The 18,089-nt window shown below is 40.8% G+C and overlaps 1 protein-coding gene across 1 annotated transcript in view; it reads right to left on the bottom strand.

Annotated features, from left to right (window-relative positions):
* Positions 1–301: 301 nt before the first annotated feature.
* The window catches only part of npffr2a (neuropeptide FF receptor 2a), a 30,255-nt gene continuing 12,467 nt past the window's right edge, over positions 302–18,089 (bottom strand). The window contains exons 3-4 of the mRNA XM_086315521.1: positions 15,061–15,160; positions 302–8,767 (exon numbers count right to left, since the gene is read on the bottom strand). Coding sequence (XP_086171647.1) covers positions 7,915–8,767; positions 15,061–15,160 — 953 coding nt within the window. The 3' untranslated portion in view covers positions 302–7,914. The remainder of the gene's footprint in view (positions 8,768–15,060; positions 15,161–18,089) is intronic.

Raw genomic sequence — 18,089 nt, 5'->3', positions numbered from 1 at the left:
TCCTTCTCGTCAGCAACAACAACACAGACTGTTCGTCTCAGTCTACATAGCTAAGCATTAAGCTACAAGTACGTCATATCACAGGTAGCAAATCATATGAGAACACAAAGTGGCTGCCATAAAGTCACTAGCAACCAGTTTGAGACCACGTTCAGACTGGTCTGCGTAAGAAGATGCTTCTCTTATTCATTATCTCCAATAAGGCAGTGCATAAGTCATCATGGGTTAGATTGCCATGTGTGCCACACCAGGTCAAAAATGCCCCCCCCCCTCCCTTTTTTTTCTTTTGTAAATGATGTCACTAGGCCACTTTATTAGATACACCTTGGAGTACTAGGCTGAACCTCATTTTGCCAGGTGTTTAAACAAAGGTCAGCTGGCGATAATGGCCCCAAAGTGGACCAAGGAAATATCCTTCCCATCTTAATATTATGAATCCGAGTCGGAATCTTTCCCGATGGGTGATGGACTCTGGCAGGGCTGGTCTTTGTCACCAATTCTGTTGTACTCAAGGTGCAGCCAAGTGTCAGAAGGCTTTCACTTCGGTGGCCTCAGAATCTCATCTCTGCTTTTCGCAGATGATGTGGTTCTGTTGGCTTCATCGGGTGATGGCTTTCAGCTCGCACTGGAACGGTTCACGGCCGAGTGTGAAGCGGTGGAAATGAGAATCAGCACCTCCAAATCTGAGGCCATGGTCCTCAGCTGGAAAAGGGTGGAGTGCCCACTCTGGGTCAGGGATGAGTTCAAGCTCCAAGTGGAGGACTTTAAGTATCTCGAGGTCTTGTTCACGAGTGACGGGAGAATGGAGCGGGAGACAGACGGTGCTGCAGCTGCAGTGATGCTGGCGTTGTACTGGTCCATGGTGGTAAAGAGAGAGCTGAGTGTAAAAGCAAATCTCTCAATTTACCATTCGACCTACGTCCCTACCCTCACCTATGGCCACGAAAGAACGAGATCGCGGATACAAGCGGTGGAAATGAGCTTCCTCCGAAGGGTGGACGGCCTCTCCCTTAGAGATAGTGTAAGGAGCTCAGACATCCGGGAGGGGCTCAGATTAGAGCCGCTGCTCCGCCACATCGAAAGGAGCCAGGTGAGGTGGATCAGGTCTGATAAGGATGCCTCCTGGGCACCTCGTGGGTGAGGTGTTCTGGACATGTCCCACCTGGAGGAGTCCCTGGGGCAGACCCCCCAAGGCTGGCCTGGGAACGCCTTGGTGTTCCGCCGGACAAGGTGGGCAGGGAGAGAGAGGTCTGGGGTTCTCTGCTTAGGCTGCTACCCCCGGAGAAGCAGATGGATGGCTCAGTCAGTCAATATTGGTGAGTTTGTAGCCTGGGTTTCCTGTTCTCAGCTGACAGAAGTGGCTCTGGTCTTCTGTTTCTGTAGCCCTTCTGCTTCCGGGGGGGGTTGAAAAAGACCAGCCCATCTGGCACCAACAACCTTCAGTTGGTCACTCCGAACATGTCTGCACACCTGGATGCTTAGAAATCTCTGTTAATAAGCTGAACAGGTGTACCCAATAAAGTGTCTAAGATTTGTCGCAGGTCTGTCTGTTTTAATGTCATCAGGCTTTTTCAGAGGCACATCTGTTTAAATCTGGTCATTAAACTTCTGGTCTCCCTAATATATAACAAACGTGTCAAGAAATTGTTATTTTACCACTATTGGCATGAATTAGAGGCATTAAGACATTTCATTAGAAACTTGATTATAAACCTTGCCTAAATTTTGTGCTGACAATCACAGAGGTAATAGATAATCTGATGAATAGCCCTTCACAATTTAAAATAGGACACCGTTCGCTTCCTCGCCTTCAGTAAAAACCTACAATCTCCATTCTATTAAAAAAAGTCCACATTTGTGTCCCATTAAATAAACAATATTTACGAACACAAACACAAAAGAACACACATGCTACTACACAAAATAGTCACATGCAAGCTACACAAAGGTACCAAGAGATCACAAAAAGTATTTCACAGTAATTCATTGCAATGTGATTATTTTTTTTCACCACAGGCACCAAAAAGTACAAATTCATTACATTCAAAACTGGACCTTCACACATGTTTGTGCTAAATGTGTTTGCTGGAGTGTTGTGTACCTCAGCAGTGTTGTCGTGTTTAAGTTATTGTTGACGTCTTTGGCAGTAAAATCAAAACAGCTCACTGCTTGAATCAGAGAAAAGTGTAACGGCTACATAACAAAATGAGAAACGCACCAAAATGTGGAACCAATATCTATTTTTGGCTTAACTAATGGTACAACTAGTACTTTGAAGCTGAAAAACAAAAATATGTGAGTATTGTCTGATGTCTTGGTATTAATTATCAAATGCACCATCTGGATCTTGGTTCTGTTCATTTAATATTTACAGTGTTTATTTTTCTGCAGGTATTTTTGTTTGTTTGTGTAAGAAGTTAAACCAGGAACCAGGAATGATGCTATAAAATGTGTTATTTGGACGCTGTAGCGAAACTTGTTCTTTATATTAGCATTAATATTTTAAAAAAAACAACCTTGTTGTGGCTGTGATGTATCCATGCTGTGGCTTGCTTGGATAAGAGAGGCTGGATTTGCTACATGCACTTTGGATCCAAGTTTAGATCTCGTAACTGCCCAGATTCCCCAGTCTTAACTTAAATTTTAAGCGCTCTTGAGCCACTCCTCAGTTCTTTGTTTTTGCTTCCAAGAAGCCAGATTTTCTTCTCATTCTTTTAAAGCAAACCTTCTCCAGGCTTTCTGAAGGTCTTTCAAAGTTTTTCTTTGGACATTGACTGCTTTTTCACTCATTTCAATCCTCTGATTATTTTTAGAGCAATGCTTTTGTTGTTTTTTTAAGCCTTTTAAATGACTCATAGGTCAGTATTAAGTGTAAAAACTGCACTTTAATCGAGGGATGAAATATCTGCAGCAGCTGAACAGTATCTAATGTCAGGTCCTTAGAAAGAGATGCATTTCTTCAGGACCTGAGATCCATCTGGCCCTCCATCCATATACTGTTCACTAGTCTCATCACAAATGGTCTCAGTGGACACGTTGGCTGCCAGGAAGCCATTTTTGAAGGGAAACAGTGGGAAAAGGCTAAGGTTATAGAAATTACACACAAATCAGTGGCAACAGGTCTGATGGCGTGATGAACCTAAACGGTATAACTGTGATGGTTTAGGAGCGTTGTCATGTTTGGGGCTGCATTTCAAGCAGTGGTGTTGGAGATCTTCTCAGAATTTATGAATTACGAGCACGGAAAATTGAACCACCATCTGAAAAGCACGTGGATTAGCAATCGCTACATTTTTCAGCATGACAGTGATCCCAAACACAGTGCCTATGCAGTAAAAGCATACCTGGATAGAAAAACGCACACTGGAACAATATATTAAAGCAGACTGGGAACGTCTTGACGGAGACCGGAATAAAAGGCATTCAGAGAAGAGCTTTGAATGTCTTTGCGGGAGCCTGGAGAACTATTTAAAGAAATAACAAGAATAAATAAAGCTTGCCTTATACACTGTATTTCAGTTCATGCTGTCCATAAATCAGGACAACCTCAGCAAAATATGAAGAAATGAGTGGTGGCTCAAGACTCATGTAAATTTTTATTATTATTTCATGAGAATTCATATTTGAAGTACTGATTTGATTAAAGGACCAGTGGCACCCAATGCTCTAACTTAAAAAAAACACTCAGCTATACTGAGTATATGTTTCTTTGCCCACATTCACGCTGCATTTTTTCTCTCTACAGTGAATTATGAATTCTTTCGGCATGTATAATCAATATGGCATAAAGTTGAATTTGAGTAGCAGTATGAAGTGAAGAAGTGAGCAGGCTGTTTGGGGTCAAATCAGGGTCTAAAGGGAGACATGCACCCTCTTCAGCAGACATGTCGAGGCCAGCGGTTATGTTGTTAGCAGTTACATTAAATGGCAGAATACGTTATGACCACAAAGACCAAGGGTGTGACTGCAGTGTAAAGGTTAGCGGGAGTTATAAAATGCCTGGAAACCATGTCTGGCACCATAATAAAACAGTGTAAAGATGGCAGTTTGTTTTTGATATTTCTAAACAAGACAGAGACTTGGTCTTCATCTAATCATTGAAAACCTAATGTTTTGGGACAATGACTCTCATATAGCAATAATTGATGACATCGAGTCCAGTACATTGTGCCCAGTGCACACAAAAAAAGTGGCGGATGGATGTCACCTCTGAGCCTTGCATTCATTCATTCATCATGCTGAGACCGCGCACCGGTCAACTGCAGGGAAGCAGCCACTTTCAGGCTAAATGTGTTTGTCTCTTGTAAGTTCAGTTAGTTTCTACGTGCACGTGGATATCCGTTTACTGAACTGGTTGATGTGGACAACTTGTCAAGCGTAAGTTTGCCTGCCTTTGAGAAGTGTCCGAGTTTTTTAGCATTAGCGGATCCATTTATTTCCCTCTGGGACGGCAGTGATCACTGTGCACTTACTCACAGCAGGCAAAGAGCTACAACCTGCTGTGCTGAAAGGCTTCTGCTGATTTTGCAATAATTTGATGTTTTGATTTTTTTAAAACATGACATATTCACACTAAAGCTAAAGGTTGGAGCGATATGAAGAAATTTTAGGTTGTAGAGCTCAACTTTAAAACTGAATTGTATCACATTACATGGCATTTTATCAGTGCGTGTATATCTGTGCTGTAAAGACTCAGCAGTAGAAATCTGCATGAAATTAGCATCTAAAACGTGGAAATTATTGGACTGTGAACATGTTTATCTGAGAGGTAAATAATGCCTACCTTAACTGACACCACATGCCTTATCCTGGATGTAGTGGTATTCTTTTCATTTCGGGATGTAGAATTTTTTTTTTTCTTGCAGTCTCAGCAAGCATACGTGATTCAGCTGCACTGAGCTATATTAGTGATTGGGCTTAGCGGGTTCATGACTTCTTGGGTGACTGCCTTGTCCCTAAAAGCAGCTGTCCTGCACATTTCACTGCAGGCATTCATCGTTAGAGAACGCTGACAGTGTTTCCAAAATGGATCACTGACTGCAACTCATTGTAAACTCCAACTGTACGCAAACTCATTACAGCCTGATATGAAGTTGCTCTGATGCTATTTGCAGTAACTATTTGCCTTCCCACATTCTATTTTACCCCTGCGGTGGTTTTGCCAAAAGCAGCGACTAAAATCAGTCGAGTTTCTGGGTGATTTTATTTAGTGATGGCTGGCCTGGTTAGCCTTTGCTGCACTGTTCAGGCTTACTTGAGGGGTTTTGTAGCAGGAGAGAGATGCAAACACGAGATGTGTTGCTTACTGAAAGGGTAAACTACATAAAGCAATGTTAAATTTTAACCTTTGTATAAATCGACACATATAAAGATGTCAACAAGACCAAAGCATTAAAGTGTTGGCAATCTGAATGTGTTGTGTATTTACCGAGGTACCCCTTGAAGTTGTTCTAGTTTAGATCTCACAGCTGCCAGAGTTTATAATGTAAATAATGTAAAATCATGATGTTTTTGTTGATTACAGCTTTACTTTTTCTGTGATTTATAATCTTTTCTATGAATATTTTCAAAATTGCTTGAAAAAGGACATTTAGTACAAAAAGCGACTGAAGTCATTCATTGGATCATATTTACATTGTGACGACAGCACAACAGGGTTCAGAGAGATTTTAAAAAATAAAATAAAATGACAGGAAAAGATTTGATGTGTTTACACGGCACATTCATAAAGGGCTCATTGAAGGTTTCTGTATAAATAATGTGCATAATTGCACGTTGACGTGTGGATGTTTACAGAGCAGATTTTAGGGTAAAATCCTGAATGAAAATTTTGTAAATGGATAATCATAGCTTTCATCTCTTTGCCATCTATAGGGCTTTATGCCCGAATAAAAAAACCCAGTAAATGTGTCACCTGCAGAATATCTGTTGGCAAGTATCATCTTTCCTGCTTAATGTCTTTCTGTCAATAAAAAGACACAAACTGTCTTCAGTTCAAAGCAACATCTTCACAAAAAATTATTCTAATGTTTTAATGTCAACAGATCATTAGCACATTTATTATGTGACCTTATTTTAGTTATCATAAGCAAAGTACATGTTTATCATTTTTAATTCAATCTCTATAGCAGAGCTCTCAAACCTAAGCCTCTTTGCCCATCTCCAGTGTCTCTGAGAAAAATCTTGGTGAATATCAGAACTCGCAGCAAACTCTCCTAACTACTGGTGTGTTTGCTCTGCTGCTGGACTTTAATCAAAATCAAGTGGAAACCTTCCTTTTTTAAGTTTTACAACCTTTAATTATCACTTTTGCACAAACAGGGTTTTTTCTGTCTTTGTGGTTTTGGAGTTACTCTGTTTCAAAGAAGGCCATCCATTCTCTTAGCTGCTTATCCGACTGTCATAGCGGAGGCTACCCTGGACAGGTTGATTGCCACTCCTACCCCCTCTGTCTCTCTCACTCTCCTCTCTCCCCAGGACACAGCTGCTTTTGATTAGCCTCGTTTGCCACCTGACTCCGGTCAGCAATCACCTCTGAGGCTATTTAAAAAGGCTGATTGCTCCTGCTTTACAGTCTACTACTTCTCCTCCTTTGAGTTGATTCACACAAACTTGCCTTTCTTAGTGTAAAGATGTCACCTTTCTGCACCATTTTTATAGGAGCAGCTACAAACTGGGTTACAAAACAGCTTGTTGTAAGCCTCTAGATTAATGGCATAAAAATCATAGAAAAAGATTTCATATTTACTGAAATTACTTGTTAGTTGATCTCTGAAGTGAGTGTGACATGCTGTGGCTGTGATAGCAGAGCATAAAAACATGCCTCGCTTTAAAAAAGAACTGTTCTCATGTATTAATGCATCTGTGAATATAAAAGATCGTGATGACTAATACTTGCTAATAGTTGCTACATCAACCTCCACTTCTTTTCTCAACTCCTTTATTCCTCATTTGAGCCCTTTGACTTTTATATCTTGTGTATGTTGTTTGACTTAATAAAGCAGTTCAAACATTAGGCGACACAAACCACACAACGTGGGATTTCTCCTCGTGATCTGAAAGTTGCCGAAGGTTTCAGCAGCAGCAGCAGTGAATAATACGAGACAGATGTTGGGAGAATTTTTGTTCGTGTAGTTTGCCACATTACAAAGACATATCTTGAAATCTTCTCTGCAAGTGTCATGCTGTCATGTTTGATGCATCTTTATACATTTATACACAGAAATTTTATATGGTGCAGATTAAAGATTAAAGGGACACTTGAGCATTACTGTGAAGGGATCTGGGGGCTCTTTTATGCTTTCGGGGACATTTATCAGATTTGTACGTCTGTTTTTGTCTCCTATAATGAAACGTTTCTGTCGTGATCAGGGCAGTTTCTTCAAGTTTGACAGGGGCTCCTTAAAAAGTTATGAATCATTAAAAGACTAGAAATGCATTTTGAAAGGATGGCGCTCATCCCTCCGTCACAGTTTTGGACCTGAAATCTTACATGGTGTTGTTGGCTGCTCTTTTTTCCCCTTTAATTTGACACCATCTGTATGTCAAGTGTGCAGCAGCCTGTTATCAAAGCAATATTGACAAGTCTAATTGACCATTCTGCAACGGACAGCAGGAATATTAAGTCCTGCCCTTGCACGTGTGTCACATGGTGTGCATCTGAAGTGATAAGATTACAACCAAAGGCTGTGTTCCCCTTAAAACTAGTCACTTAAAGATGTGTATTTATTATTTTTATTTATTTTCTTGCCTTGAAATCTTGTATTGTATTGAAATCTTGGACATTTTCCAGCTCACCATCCGCTTGTAAAATCTATTTAAGGGAGCCTCGTGGTTTTCTTAGGCACAGCACAGCATGATTTAAGATTCAAATATCTTTCCTCACCACCTACAACAAAGTGTGTGTGTGCGTCCTCAAATAGACACTGCAGTCACACCCCCACTACTGCAAGATGCCTTTTCCAGGTCCTCCATGACCAAATCCTGCTCGGTGACATGGTTGATTCGCCTGGACGTGTTCTTTTCCAAGCTGTTGAGAGAGATGGGTTCCAGGCAGGTCTGTGCATTATTCGCAGGGAGGACAGAGTTTCCCTGCAGCCTGTGCGAGTAGGTTTTCCTCCGCTGGCCGTCGGCTGTGCACAGGCTGAACTTGAACACGGTTTGAAAGCCTCTGCGGAAATTCTCATTGAAGAAACCGTAGATGATGGGGTTGACGCTGCTGTTGAAGAAGGCCAGCCAGTGGGCAAAGGGGTAGATGTAAATGTTGATGATCCTGTACTGCTGCTCAGTCAGCCTGGCGTAGTCGCTCAACATCATGAGAGTCCACAGAGGCAGCCAGGACAGGATGAAGAGCAAAGCAACTATGAGAAGCATTTTAATGACGCGTTGCTTTTTCTTGGACACCGTGTGGCGGTTCTCGTGGCCCGGCTTTCCTCCCGTTGGAACTGCTGTTTTGAAAAGCGTAATCCCAATCCGGGCGTACATGATCACAATGAGGGAAAGAGGGGCAAGATAGATGTTGGCAAACAGGACTGTGGTGTAAATCTTTCTCATGTCTTGGTTTGGCCAGTTCTCTCTGCACCAATAAAAAGGAATAGTTTTGTTATCATATCCCAGCAACACCCGGATGGTTTGCTCCTTCGTCACTTGTAGCATCACGCCAGAGGGACACATGATGGATACGGCCAGAACCCAGATGATGACTATTATCAGCGTGGCTGTGGAGATGGTCAGCTTTTGCTTGAATGGGTAGACGATGCATCTGAACCTGCAAGAGGGTACAAAAGGTGATGGTTAAGATGCATGTAGGCATTTAAAATACTTTTTCTGACTACGTGAGCATGTGCGTCTGAAAAGCTACATGGCGTTCACATCATATTGCACTAAAGGTCACCGTGCACCTGGCATGCTGTTTGAATAAATGCTGCTGATTAGCTCATTAGGACATTAAGGTTTACGAGGACTATTTTTGTGTCATTTTCCTTTGTGTTCAAAGCCTTAAGAAGCACAAATGTGTTCTTTAAGGTTCAAGGTTCTTTATTTGTCACATGCATAGTTATACAAGTATAACACACAGTGAAATGTAGCCTGACACGCTCCTCGACATGTGCAGAAATGGGGGGTGTAGAGGAAGAACATTATATATATATATATATATATATATATTATGTAGTATATACATTGGGTGAATGTGCAGTAGTAGCAGCAAGCAGGTGAATTCTGTACATTAATATGAATAGACATCTGACTATTTTACAGGATAGACAATATAAACATATTTAAAATTAAAGGAATTTGAAATGTACATTGTGCCTTGGTTTAGTGTCTGGAAGAGTCCTGTCTCAGTCAATTATAGATGATGTGAGAGGGCGGGTGTGTGTGTTTAGGGCACGGATGGCTTGGGGATAGAAGCTCCTCTTGAGTCTCTCTGTCCTTGCCCGGATGATGCTGAACCTTCTACCAGATTGCAGAAGTTGGAACAGTTTGTTGCCAGGATGGGACGGGTCCTTCAGTATCTGCTCCAGTCCGGCATCTCCTGGTGTAGGTGTCCTGAAGCCGGGGGAGAGCAATCCTGCAGCAGCGTTCTGCTGTACGGATCACTCTCTGGAGAGCTTTTTGGTCCTTCACACAGCTGTTCCCAAACCACGATGTCATGTTCTGTGTGAGGATGCTCTCCACAGCGCCTGTATAGAAAATCCTGAGGATCTTTGGAGAGACCCTGAACTTCCTCAGTTGTCGTAGGTGATACAGGCGCTGCCTAGCCTTTTTGGTCTGGACCTGAATGTGGGCAGCCCATGTCAGGTCTGAGGAGATGTGGACACCAAGATACTTGAAGGACTGCACCCTCTCCACTGGAGCTCCATTGATGATAATGGGCTTGTAGTCTCTGTGCTGACTCCTTCTGAAGTGAGCACTTGCCAACTATAGTTACAGTGTACAATTCATTTAGAAATCAGCTTATATGGTCGTGTTCTCACCTCTCCATGCAAACATTACACCATCACTTTCCATTTGTTTGCAGTATCTGACAGTCATGTCAGCTGCATTGTGTCTAAGCATGCAAACTGTATTTGAAAAGTTTCAGTTGGACTTATTTTGGTGTGGCTAATTTGCTTTGTGGATGTCATTGTGAAGTAAAGCCCTTTTTTCCCTTGATGCCTGTCACCGTGCAGCGCTGGATAAACGAGTGACTAAATAAGTTCCCCCGGGCCAGTCTGCTTTTTCCGTGTTTACAAATGTCACTGCCGGGTACTTCAAAAATGCTAATGCCCTCCTTCTTCTGTGCCTTTTTCTCCAGCCATTGTCTGAGATGTCTTGCCCACTGACTTCACGGTAACACAACAACATATAATCAAAAGCTTCAATCCAACTGGAGATGCTGTGCAAACATTCAACCTGCATGACTCTCGGAGTTTAAAATGAATTGCTCGTAGACTGAAAAGATATTTTGGTATTAAATTAGTCATGATGATACAGTGCTGTGTAATGTGACAGCAGTAAGGTGAAGGCACAGAAGATGAGACTGAGTGATTACTGGCTCACTGAACAATGACAGCAAAGGTGACAACACACAGCTCTGTGTCTCCTTGTCCTTTCAAATTTAATTCTAAGTATGTAGCTGATGGATATTGAAGGTGACTTTCAATTCTGTATGTCAAAGCATTTCAAAATCTGTCCATCCCAGAGGCACAGTCAGCCTCTAGTGATATCAAATAGTGATGGAGTGATATCGCTGCATGTCTAGTGTCTGAGGACAGAGAGATGATAATATACAGCGCTGTCAGTTTACACCACGCAGAGCTTTTGTCACCCTCATATTTACACCTTCTAACTCCACTTAGGATGTGGGGCTTTTTGTGGGGCTCGAGTGCTGGCGACAGACTGGATTCTAAAGCCTCTTGCTTTGGTTTGTAAAGCGATTAAGCAGGATTAACATCCGACTGTTGACATCTTTGTGGACGGCAATGAAGCAATTCAAATGAAGACATGTGCCAGTTAAAGATAATAAAGCTGCACAAGCCTGTCCGGCGTATGTCTTTTTCAACAAGACATCACAAAACAGATTTCACTGACATTTGGTGAATTTGAAAAAAGGGGCAGGATAGTTGTTTTGTTTTTTAATTATTATTTTTTTTGCCACTTGAGGGAAACAAGCAGATAAAATTTTAACACAGCCGCCACTTATGGCTAAGTAAGACTGGCAGTGTTTTACAGACGTGTCTCTGTGATCTAATGCCTGCAGTCCAATATTCTCCAACTTCAAGCATTATGAAGAACCCTGCACTACAGGCAATTTTAAGGATTGTTTTTGGTCTCCTTTTGCACCCAAGAGAAAATCTTTCCTCCTTTAGCTGACAGATGCTCCGTAGCTGCGGCACATAGGTGTGCCGTGGAAGATTATCCGGTTCCACCTGATTAGTAGTGATCGGTGTGAGTAACAACTACATTCTCTTCCACTAGAGGGCAGCACAACTACCTGCTCTTATTACAGTTTTTTACAGACGCTAGGACACATTTCCCAATACTTAGGTCACTTTTGCAAAACTCTTCACACAATCCTCCTAACTGACCGTCAGCTTGGCAAAGCAGTTCATTTCACATTCAAAATGCACTACAACTACCAAAACACTTCATTCAGGTCTCAAATAAACTCATTCTTCCAGAACACTAGCAAAGGTTGACAGCCGACAAACACACTTTGTCACCCACAAAACAATGACCTAAAAAACACTAGCAACATGTAGCATTACAGTGTTTTCTTGTGTAAAACAAGGACACATCTCTGTTTATAATTTCAATATATGTTACTGGAATGAATCAGACATCATGCAGAATTCGTTAATATTTGTTTATGTATTTTTATTTTTTTTGCACTAAGTAATCCCAAAATACAAGAATTTGTATACACACCATCCACTGATACACATACAATAGTAATGCTAATCTACTCGGTCTTCTCCATTTGGCCACAGGTTCTCATCCACATCACATCTTATGTCATCTAGGGCAATACACCTAGGAAAGAATCTTCTGGCTGCCACAATTGAAGGAGTTGAACAATTGGAGGAGTAACACCTGTGTAGATGTTCACAATGAGAATCAGCTGTGGCTGGTTAAACTGCATTTTTAGATTTAAAATATGTTTCAATAAAATATTGCTGTTGCATTTTGCTCTTTTTAAGTTTTGCATTGTGTTATTGTTTTGGCCGTAAGTTTAACAGTTTTGAAAACAGTATGTAAGCACATGCAAAATGTCCTGTACGTACAAAGATTTTTGGCAGTTGTTGTGTCTGAGTGAGAAGATAATTCATGAAATTTGAGAGATGTAGTCATTGAATGCATTTTGTACCAAAACAATGATAACTGGTCCTCAGTTTAGCCCACATAGACTTCTGTTGTGCTCACTGTGTGAGGAGTTTTGCAAAAGTGACCTAAGTATTGAGAAATGTGTCCTAGCGTCTGTAAAAAACTGTAAATGGGTTGCCAACCGCCAGTAAAACAGAAGACAAAGAAGAAATTACATAATGTCATGCTGTGAGTGAGATAACCAGCGTGTAATAGCAATAGATACATATTTGAAAAGGAAAAGTGGTCAATCCGACCTGGTCCCGGAGAAAATTCTCACCCAGATGAAGGCAGGAGTAGTGGTCAGAAGAAAGCAAAAAAGGTATACTGGGGACAAACCGAGCCAATTCCACTGTGCCTGGTGAAAAATGATCAATATGCTTCTTGTGACACTTTTGTTTGGTGGTGTGCCGTGTGATTTTTCTAATGTGAAATATGTGCCGCGGCTCCAAAAGGTTGGGAAACACTGCCGTAGCATTTCCATTTCCTGCTGAGGCAAAAACAGCAACAGTCTGAGAATGAAAAAAAAATTATTGGTATAATAGCTCAGCTATTAAATACCCAAAGGCTGAGAGAAGTTAGATTAAGGCGATTCTCTGGTTCGATTCAATTTTTAATTCAGTTTTATTTATACAGCGCCAAATCCCAACAACAGTCGCCTCAAGGCGCTTTATATATATTGTAAGATAGATCGTACAATAATAGATACAGAGAAAAACCCAACAATCATATGACCCCTATGAGCAGCACTTCGGCGACAGTGGGAAGGAAAAACTCCCTTTTAACAGGAAGAAACCTCCGGCAGAACCAGGCTCAGGGAGGGGCGGGGCCATCTGCCCTGACTGGTGAGAGAAGGACGACCGGATGAAGACAAAGGTTCTCTGTTTGCTCAGTAGTTGTTCAGCCCATGCACTCTGTTACTGTAATGGTACAAATCTCCTGTAACACTCACCAAGAGGACGTAACTAACTGTGATGGCTTAGGTGCATTTCTGCACACACGAGATAACAAAAGAGGAGACAGGATCCACTGTTTCCGTCACTGACATGCGTGTAATCCTCGATTAGAGGACACAAATAGATGTATGTCAGCTATCTGTGGTGTTTGGGGCCAGCAGGGTGCCCAACTCAGGCCAGATGGGCCGCAGAAAGTATAGAAACAAGGGGATTTTATGGGAATTTTGATAATCCCCATAAAATTATCTCAGAACTCTGAAGCTGCAGTTTCCTGTTTCTTTGCATCAGAGCACTACCATTTACTTGCCTACTGTCATCAACGTCTTCTTGTTTGGGCTGCTGCTTTTAGAGTCTCACTCTTTTCCTCCTGCCTGGCAGCTTCATATTCAAAATCTTTTGTCCAGTATCTCCAGCATCCCTAAACCATCTTACCCATGCCTCTCTACCTTTGTCTCCATACTTTTTAACCTGAGCTAGCCCTCTGTCCCTCTAATCCTGTCCTTCCTGGTCTGTCCAAATTAAGTTTTACTATCTTCAGCTCGACCTCTTGTCTTTTTATCAGTGCCATCACCACAGCAGGTCTTCCTACCATTTTATAAACCTTCCCTTTCACTCTTGTGATAGAAGGACACTCATCTCCACCTGCTCCACCCTGCCTGTGCACTCTTCTTCGCCTCTCTTGTTTACTGCCCATCGCTTTGGATGCTTGACCCCAGGTATTTCATTTCATCCACCTTCAATATCTCTACTCCTTACATGTTCACCTTTGCTTCTGCGTCCCTGTCATTCACACACATGTATTCTGTTTTGCTTCTGCAGACCTTCCTTCCCCTTCTCTCCAGAGCATACCTCCCCGCTACAGATTCTCCTCCATCTGCTTCCAACTCTCACTGCAGATCTCAAAGTTGTCTGCAAACATCATAGTCCACAGAAACTCCTGCATAGCCTCACTTGTCAACCTGTCCATCCCTACTACAAACGATCCCACACTCAACTTAAACTCATCTGTCACTCCTCACACTGTACCACTGTCTTTCCTATGCCCCCTCACATACCTCTGACTTCCTCATGCAGTACCACAGTTCTTCTCTCGGCACCCCATTATTATTATTATTATTATTATTATTATTATTATTATTATTATTATTATTATTATTATTATTATTATTATTATCATTACCCATCTGAGCTTTGTCATAAGCTTAATGATATCATTCACTCTAAAAGACTGTTTTAAATAAAGCTGGGGGTGGAACTGCAGGAGAACTGAAGGCTCAAATACACAAGAGGTAATCTGGGAGATGTAACGCACCGGGGAAACACAGCTGAGCTAAATCAGGGGAAGCATGACAGAGTGAAACAAAGCTACACGCAAAGCACATGAGACAAGGGACTGGCAAATTAAACAGGAACTAAGTGAACAGGTGACTGACTGATATATACAAACTTGACACGAAACAAGAAACACCGAACTGACATAGAAAAAGAAATCCAAACAGATGGGGGGACATGACTGAGGAGACAGAGGGATGACAAAGGAGGACGAGAATATAAAAATAGTACAAACAGATTCCAAACGAGAGACTCTTACAACTAAAAGGAATCACAAGCTCACAAAAAACCCAGGATCATGACAGGACTTCAAAGTACTTAATTACACAAATTCATGGAAAGCACATATTGAACAAATTGCATAAAAGACGCTGCGACCTTTATATTTTTCAAAAGCAGCTTAAAAGATAAAATACATCTACGTTACCTGTCAACAGCAATAGCGACGAGCGTGAAGACAGAAGCTGACACAGAGATGCCTTGAACCATGCCGCTCATTTTGCAGACCAAGCTTCCGAAAGGCCATCCTGTTGACAAGAGAGATGCACTCAGCTGATTTACTACTGAGACAACAAACTGTGACAGTTGGCATGATGACTGTAGCCCCAGGCTGTGACTCTCATGTAATGGCATACTTCTGGGACACAGAAGAAACCATCAGTTCCTCTAAGAAATATTTAACCAGTGAGTTCTGAAAAAGCCAGAAGGCCATTTAGGAAACACTTTTCAAAACAACCTTTTAATAATCCAGACCATAGTGTTAAACACTGCCGGTTAGTCTGGAAGGACTAACGTAATTATGCGACCCACATGTATGCAAAGGCCTGAGAGGCACGACTGCTCTATATGATAGTTTTCCAGTACCTATGTAAATTCTGGAGAAGAATAAGAAACAAGAAAACAAAGATTACACCCACAAACTCACCAGTGTACGCTGAAGCTGAGGGGATTTGTCTTAATGCCATAAGCAAGTGTTTTGATTGGGAACAATACGTAATCAGTGATGCTGGTAACAGTAACACCTACAGTGTTGATGTTTAATATGCCTGCAGACAATCATCAGTACAGAGTGAACAGGAAGAAGAAACACGGTACTCAAGGAATCCTCAATCCGCCCTTTGTGCAAGAATAGTTTAGTAAAATCTGCAGAAAATGCTTTTAAGCATTCAGTAAAACGTGTGAATCCCTCTCCAGTTCATTCATATAGGAGCTTCACTGCACAAACAAGCGCCCGAGAGGCCAGCAGGCTAGAAGGATGTTGATATGAGCCATTTATCTGCACTTGCAATTAATTGTTATACCAGATGAAGGTTGAATGAGACTAACAAACCTCACGGGGTTCCTGGCAGAGCGTGTTGTTCTTATTAGTGAAGTTGAAATCTGAGTTTTAAAATAGTGGCATTGAACAGTGACGAGAAAAACATTTATAGGACGAGATTTTCAGGGAACTTTATAATAGTGTTTCTATCTCCACCCACCAGCAGTATTACTACGTTTTGGGGGATCTGATGAGGGCTCTTTGAGTTTGAAAATGAACCTCACTGTAAGAAATGTACATAAAAATGACAGTTAATAACTGTAAAATGGTAAATTACCATTAAATCAAAAAGAGTAATTTATTGTAATATGGACATTACATTTCTGTAAATTGAAAAATGGTGATTTGCTTTTATTTTTACACTGCTAATATGTTGAAAATAAATTAATGTACTGTAATATGGCACATTGTCTTTGAAAACAACAGGAAAAATCTGTAACATTATTTACAATGAATCACCCTACAATTTACATAATAACTCTGTATGAATGGCAATCTTTCCTGCTTTTTTCATTTGAATTTACGATTTACAACTGTATATTACCTAAAACATACCGTACTTTTAATTTTAACAAAATGTCAAAACATTGTTAGAATTATTGTCAAAATTACGGTGAAATGTTTTTAATATTAATAAGCTCAGGCTGTTTGATAAAACAGTATATGTTAACAGTACATACAAACAATTACTAATAATTTAAAAAATATGTATATTTCTTTAAGTTCTAGAGTCTCACCAAGTATAACACAGCTGTTTACAATGAAAAAAAATATTTTGTGGTATAGGGAGGTTTAAATCATGTATTTCCCACTGTTCAGTCCGTGTTCAATCTGTTCGAGTGTGATACCACCTGCTGAAATTAAAATTAATTGATCAAAATGAAATACAAAAAAATTAATGAAATTATTTTTCTTTTCGGTTTCTAATAATAACATAAGGCATATCTCTGTTACTGGTTTAAGATATTAAAATGTATATCTAGGAAACAGAATAAGGGATTTGAAAGAGGAGGGGATAGTCTTGTTTTTGAACTATGTAAATTATTTGAGGATTAAGCCTCGCACAGCTGGGAGCACAACGATCTGGAAGTTTGCTCTCTTACATGGATGATGTCAGATAAATATAATGGCAGAAATAACTGGACTGAAAGCGTATTTTTATTTCACTGTGTATATGTTTACCTCCTTGTCTTCCTTTCTTTCATTTTTTTAAGGAATAAACAGATTAACAAGCTGTCTACATAATACGCTCAGCTTCTTAATCCCTTTCAGAACAGAAAACTCTAAATAAGGCAGAGACAGACCCACTTTCATCAAATTTCTTCTGTGTAGGCAGACAATATGCTGATATCCTGAGCTGCCATCCATCCGCATACTGGATTTAGAACCAGCAGACACGGTCTAGTGTCATTATTAATTACGGTTTCCATAATAAAAAATATCCTCAAACACCAATTCCTTCTTGCTGGAGGTCTGCAGTTACTGTTTTTTACAATAATTTCTATTCACAAAATTATATTATACAGTGCGATAGTGCACTTCTGTTACACACAATATGTTATTAACCAAAATTACACAGCATCTGCCAAATCTGCTCACAGTGCTGAGCAGACGAGCAGGCAGATTTTGGGCGTCTTTAATCTTCTTGTGATGCCTCTTTCATATAATTTGAATTGCCAGTAAGCACTGATGCAGATTCAATACCATCAATCACGGTGAACTAGAGCATCATCACATGGGCTGTAGATGAAAGCTTTCTTAGAAACTACCATCCTTCACGGTGAACTAGAGCATCATCACATGGGCTGTAGATGAAAGCTTTCTTAGAAACTGCGGCAGATTGCGAGTAGTCCAGTCTTTTCAGAGCACTCATGGGCTAAACAAGAGCCTCTTATCACTATAGCTGAAAGAAGATGACTGTAACCGTCATCGCACTGCTTTTCGTTGGTGTTGGGAAGCTTCACAGTCTCATTGTCAAATGGAGAGCTGTACATTTTATTTATTGCTTCACTTCATTGTGTTAAAGCCCTGACCCCTGACCTCCATTAACATTGAGTCCAGTCTCGTTTCCAAAAAAGCTGAAAAAATGTGAATTAAAAATGCAGAAACACATTTTAGTATGTTCATTTTTAAATTCA

Source organism: Aulonocara sp. 'chitande type north' Nkhata Bay, linkage group LG12 (assembly GCF_057382095.1).
Source record: "Aulonocara sp. 'chitande type north' Nkhata Bay isolate Kocher_YH1m ecotype deep benthic linkage group LG12, A_spYH_male_GT1.1, whole genome shotgun sequence".
NCBI lineage: Eukaryota > Metazoa > Chordata > Actinopteri > Cichliformes > Cichlidae > Aulonocara > Aulonocara sp. 'chitande type north' Nkhata Bay.
The sequence above is the reverse complement of the archived record's forward strand: the minus strand, read 5'-3'. Positions and strand labels throughout refer to the sequence as shown.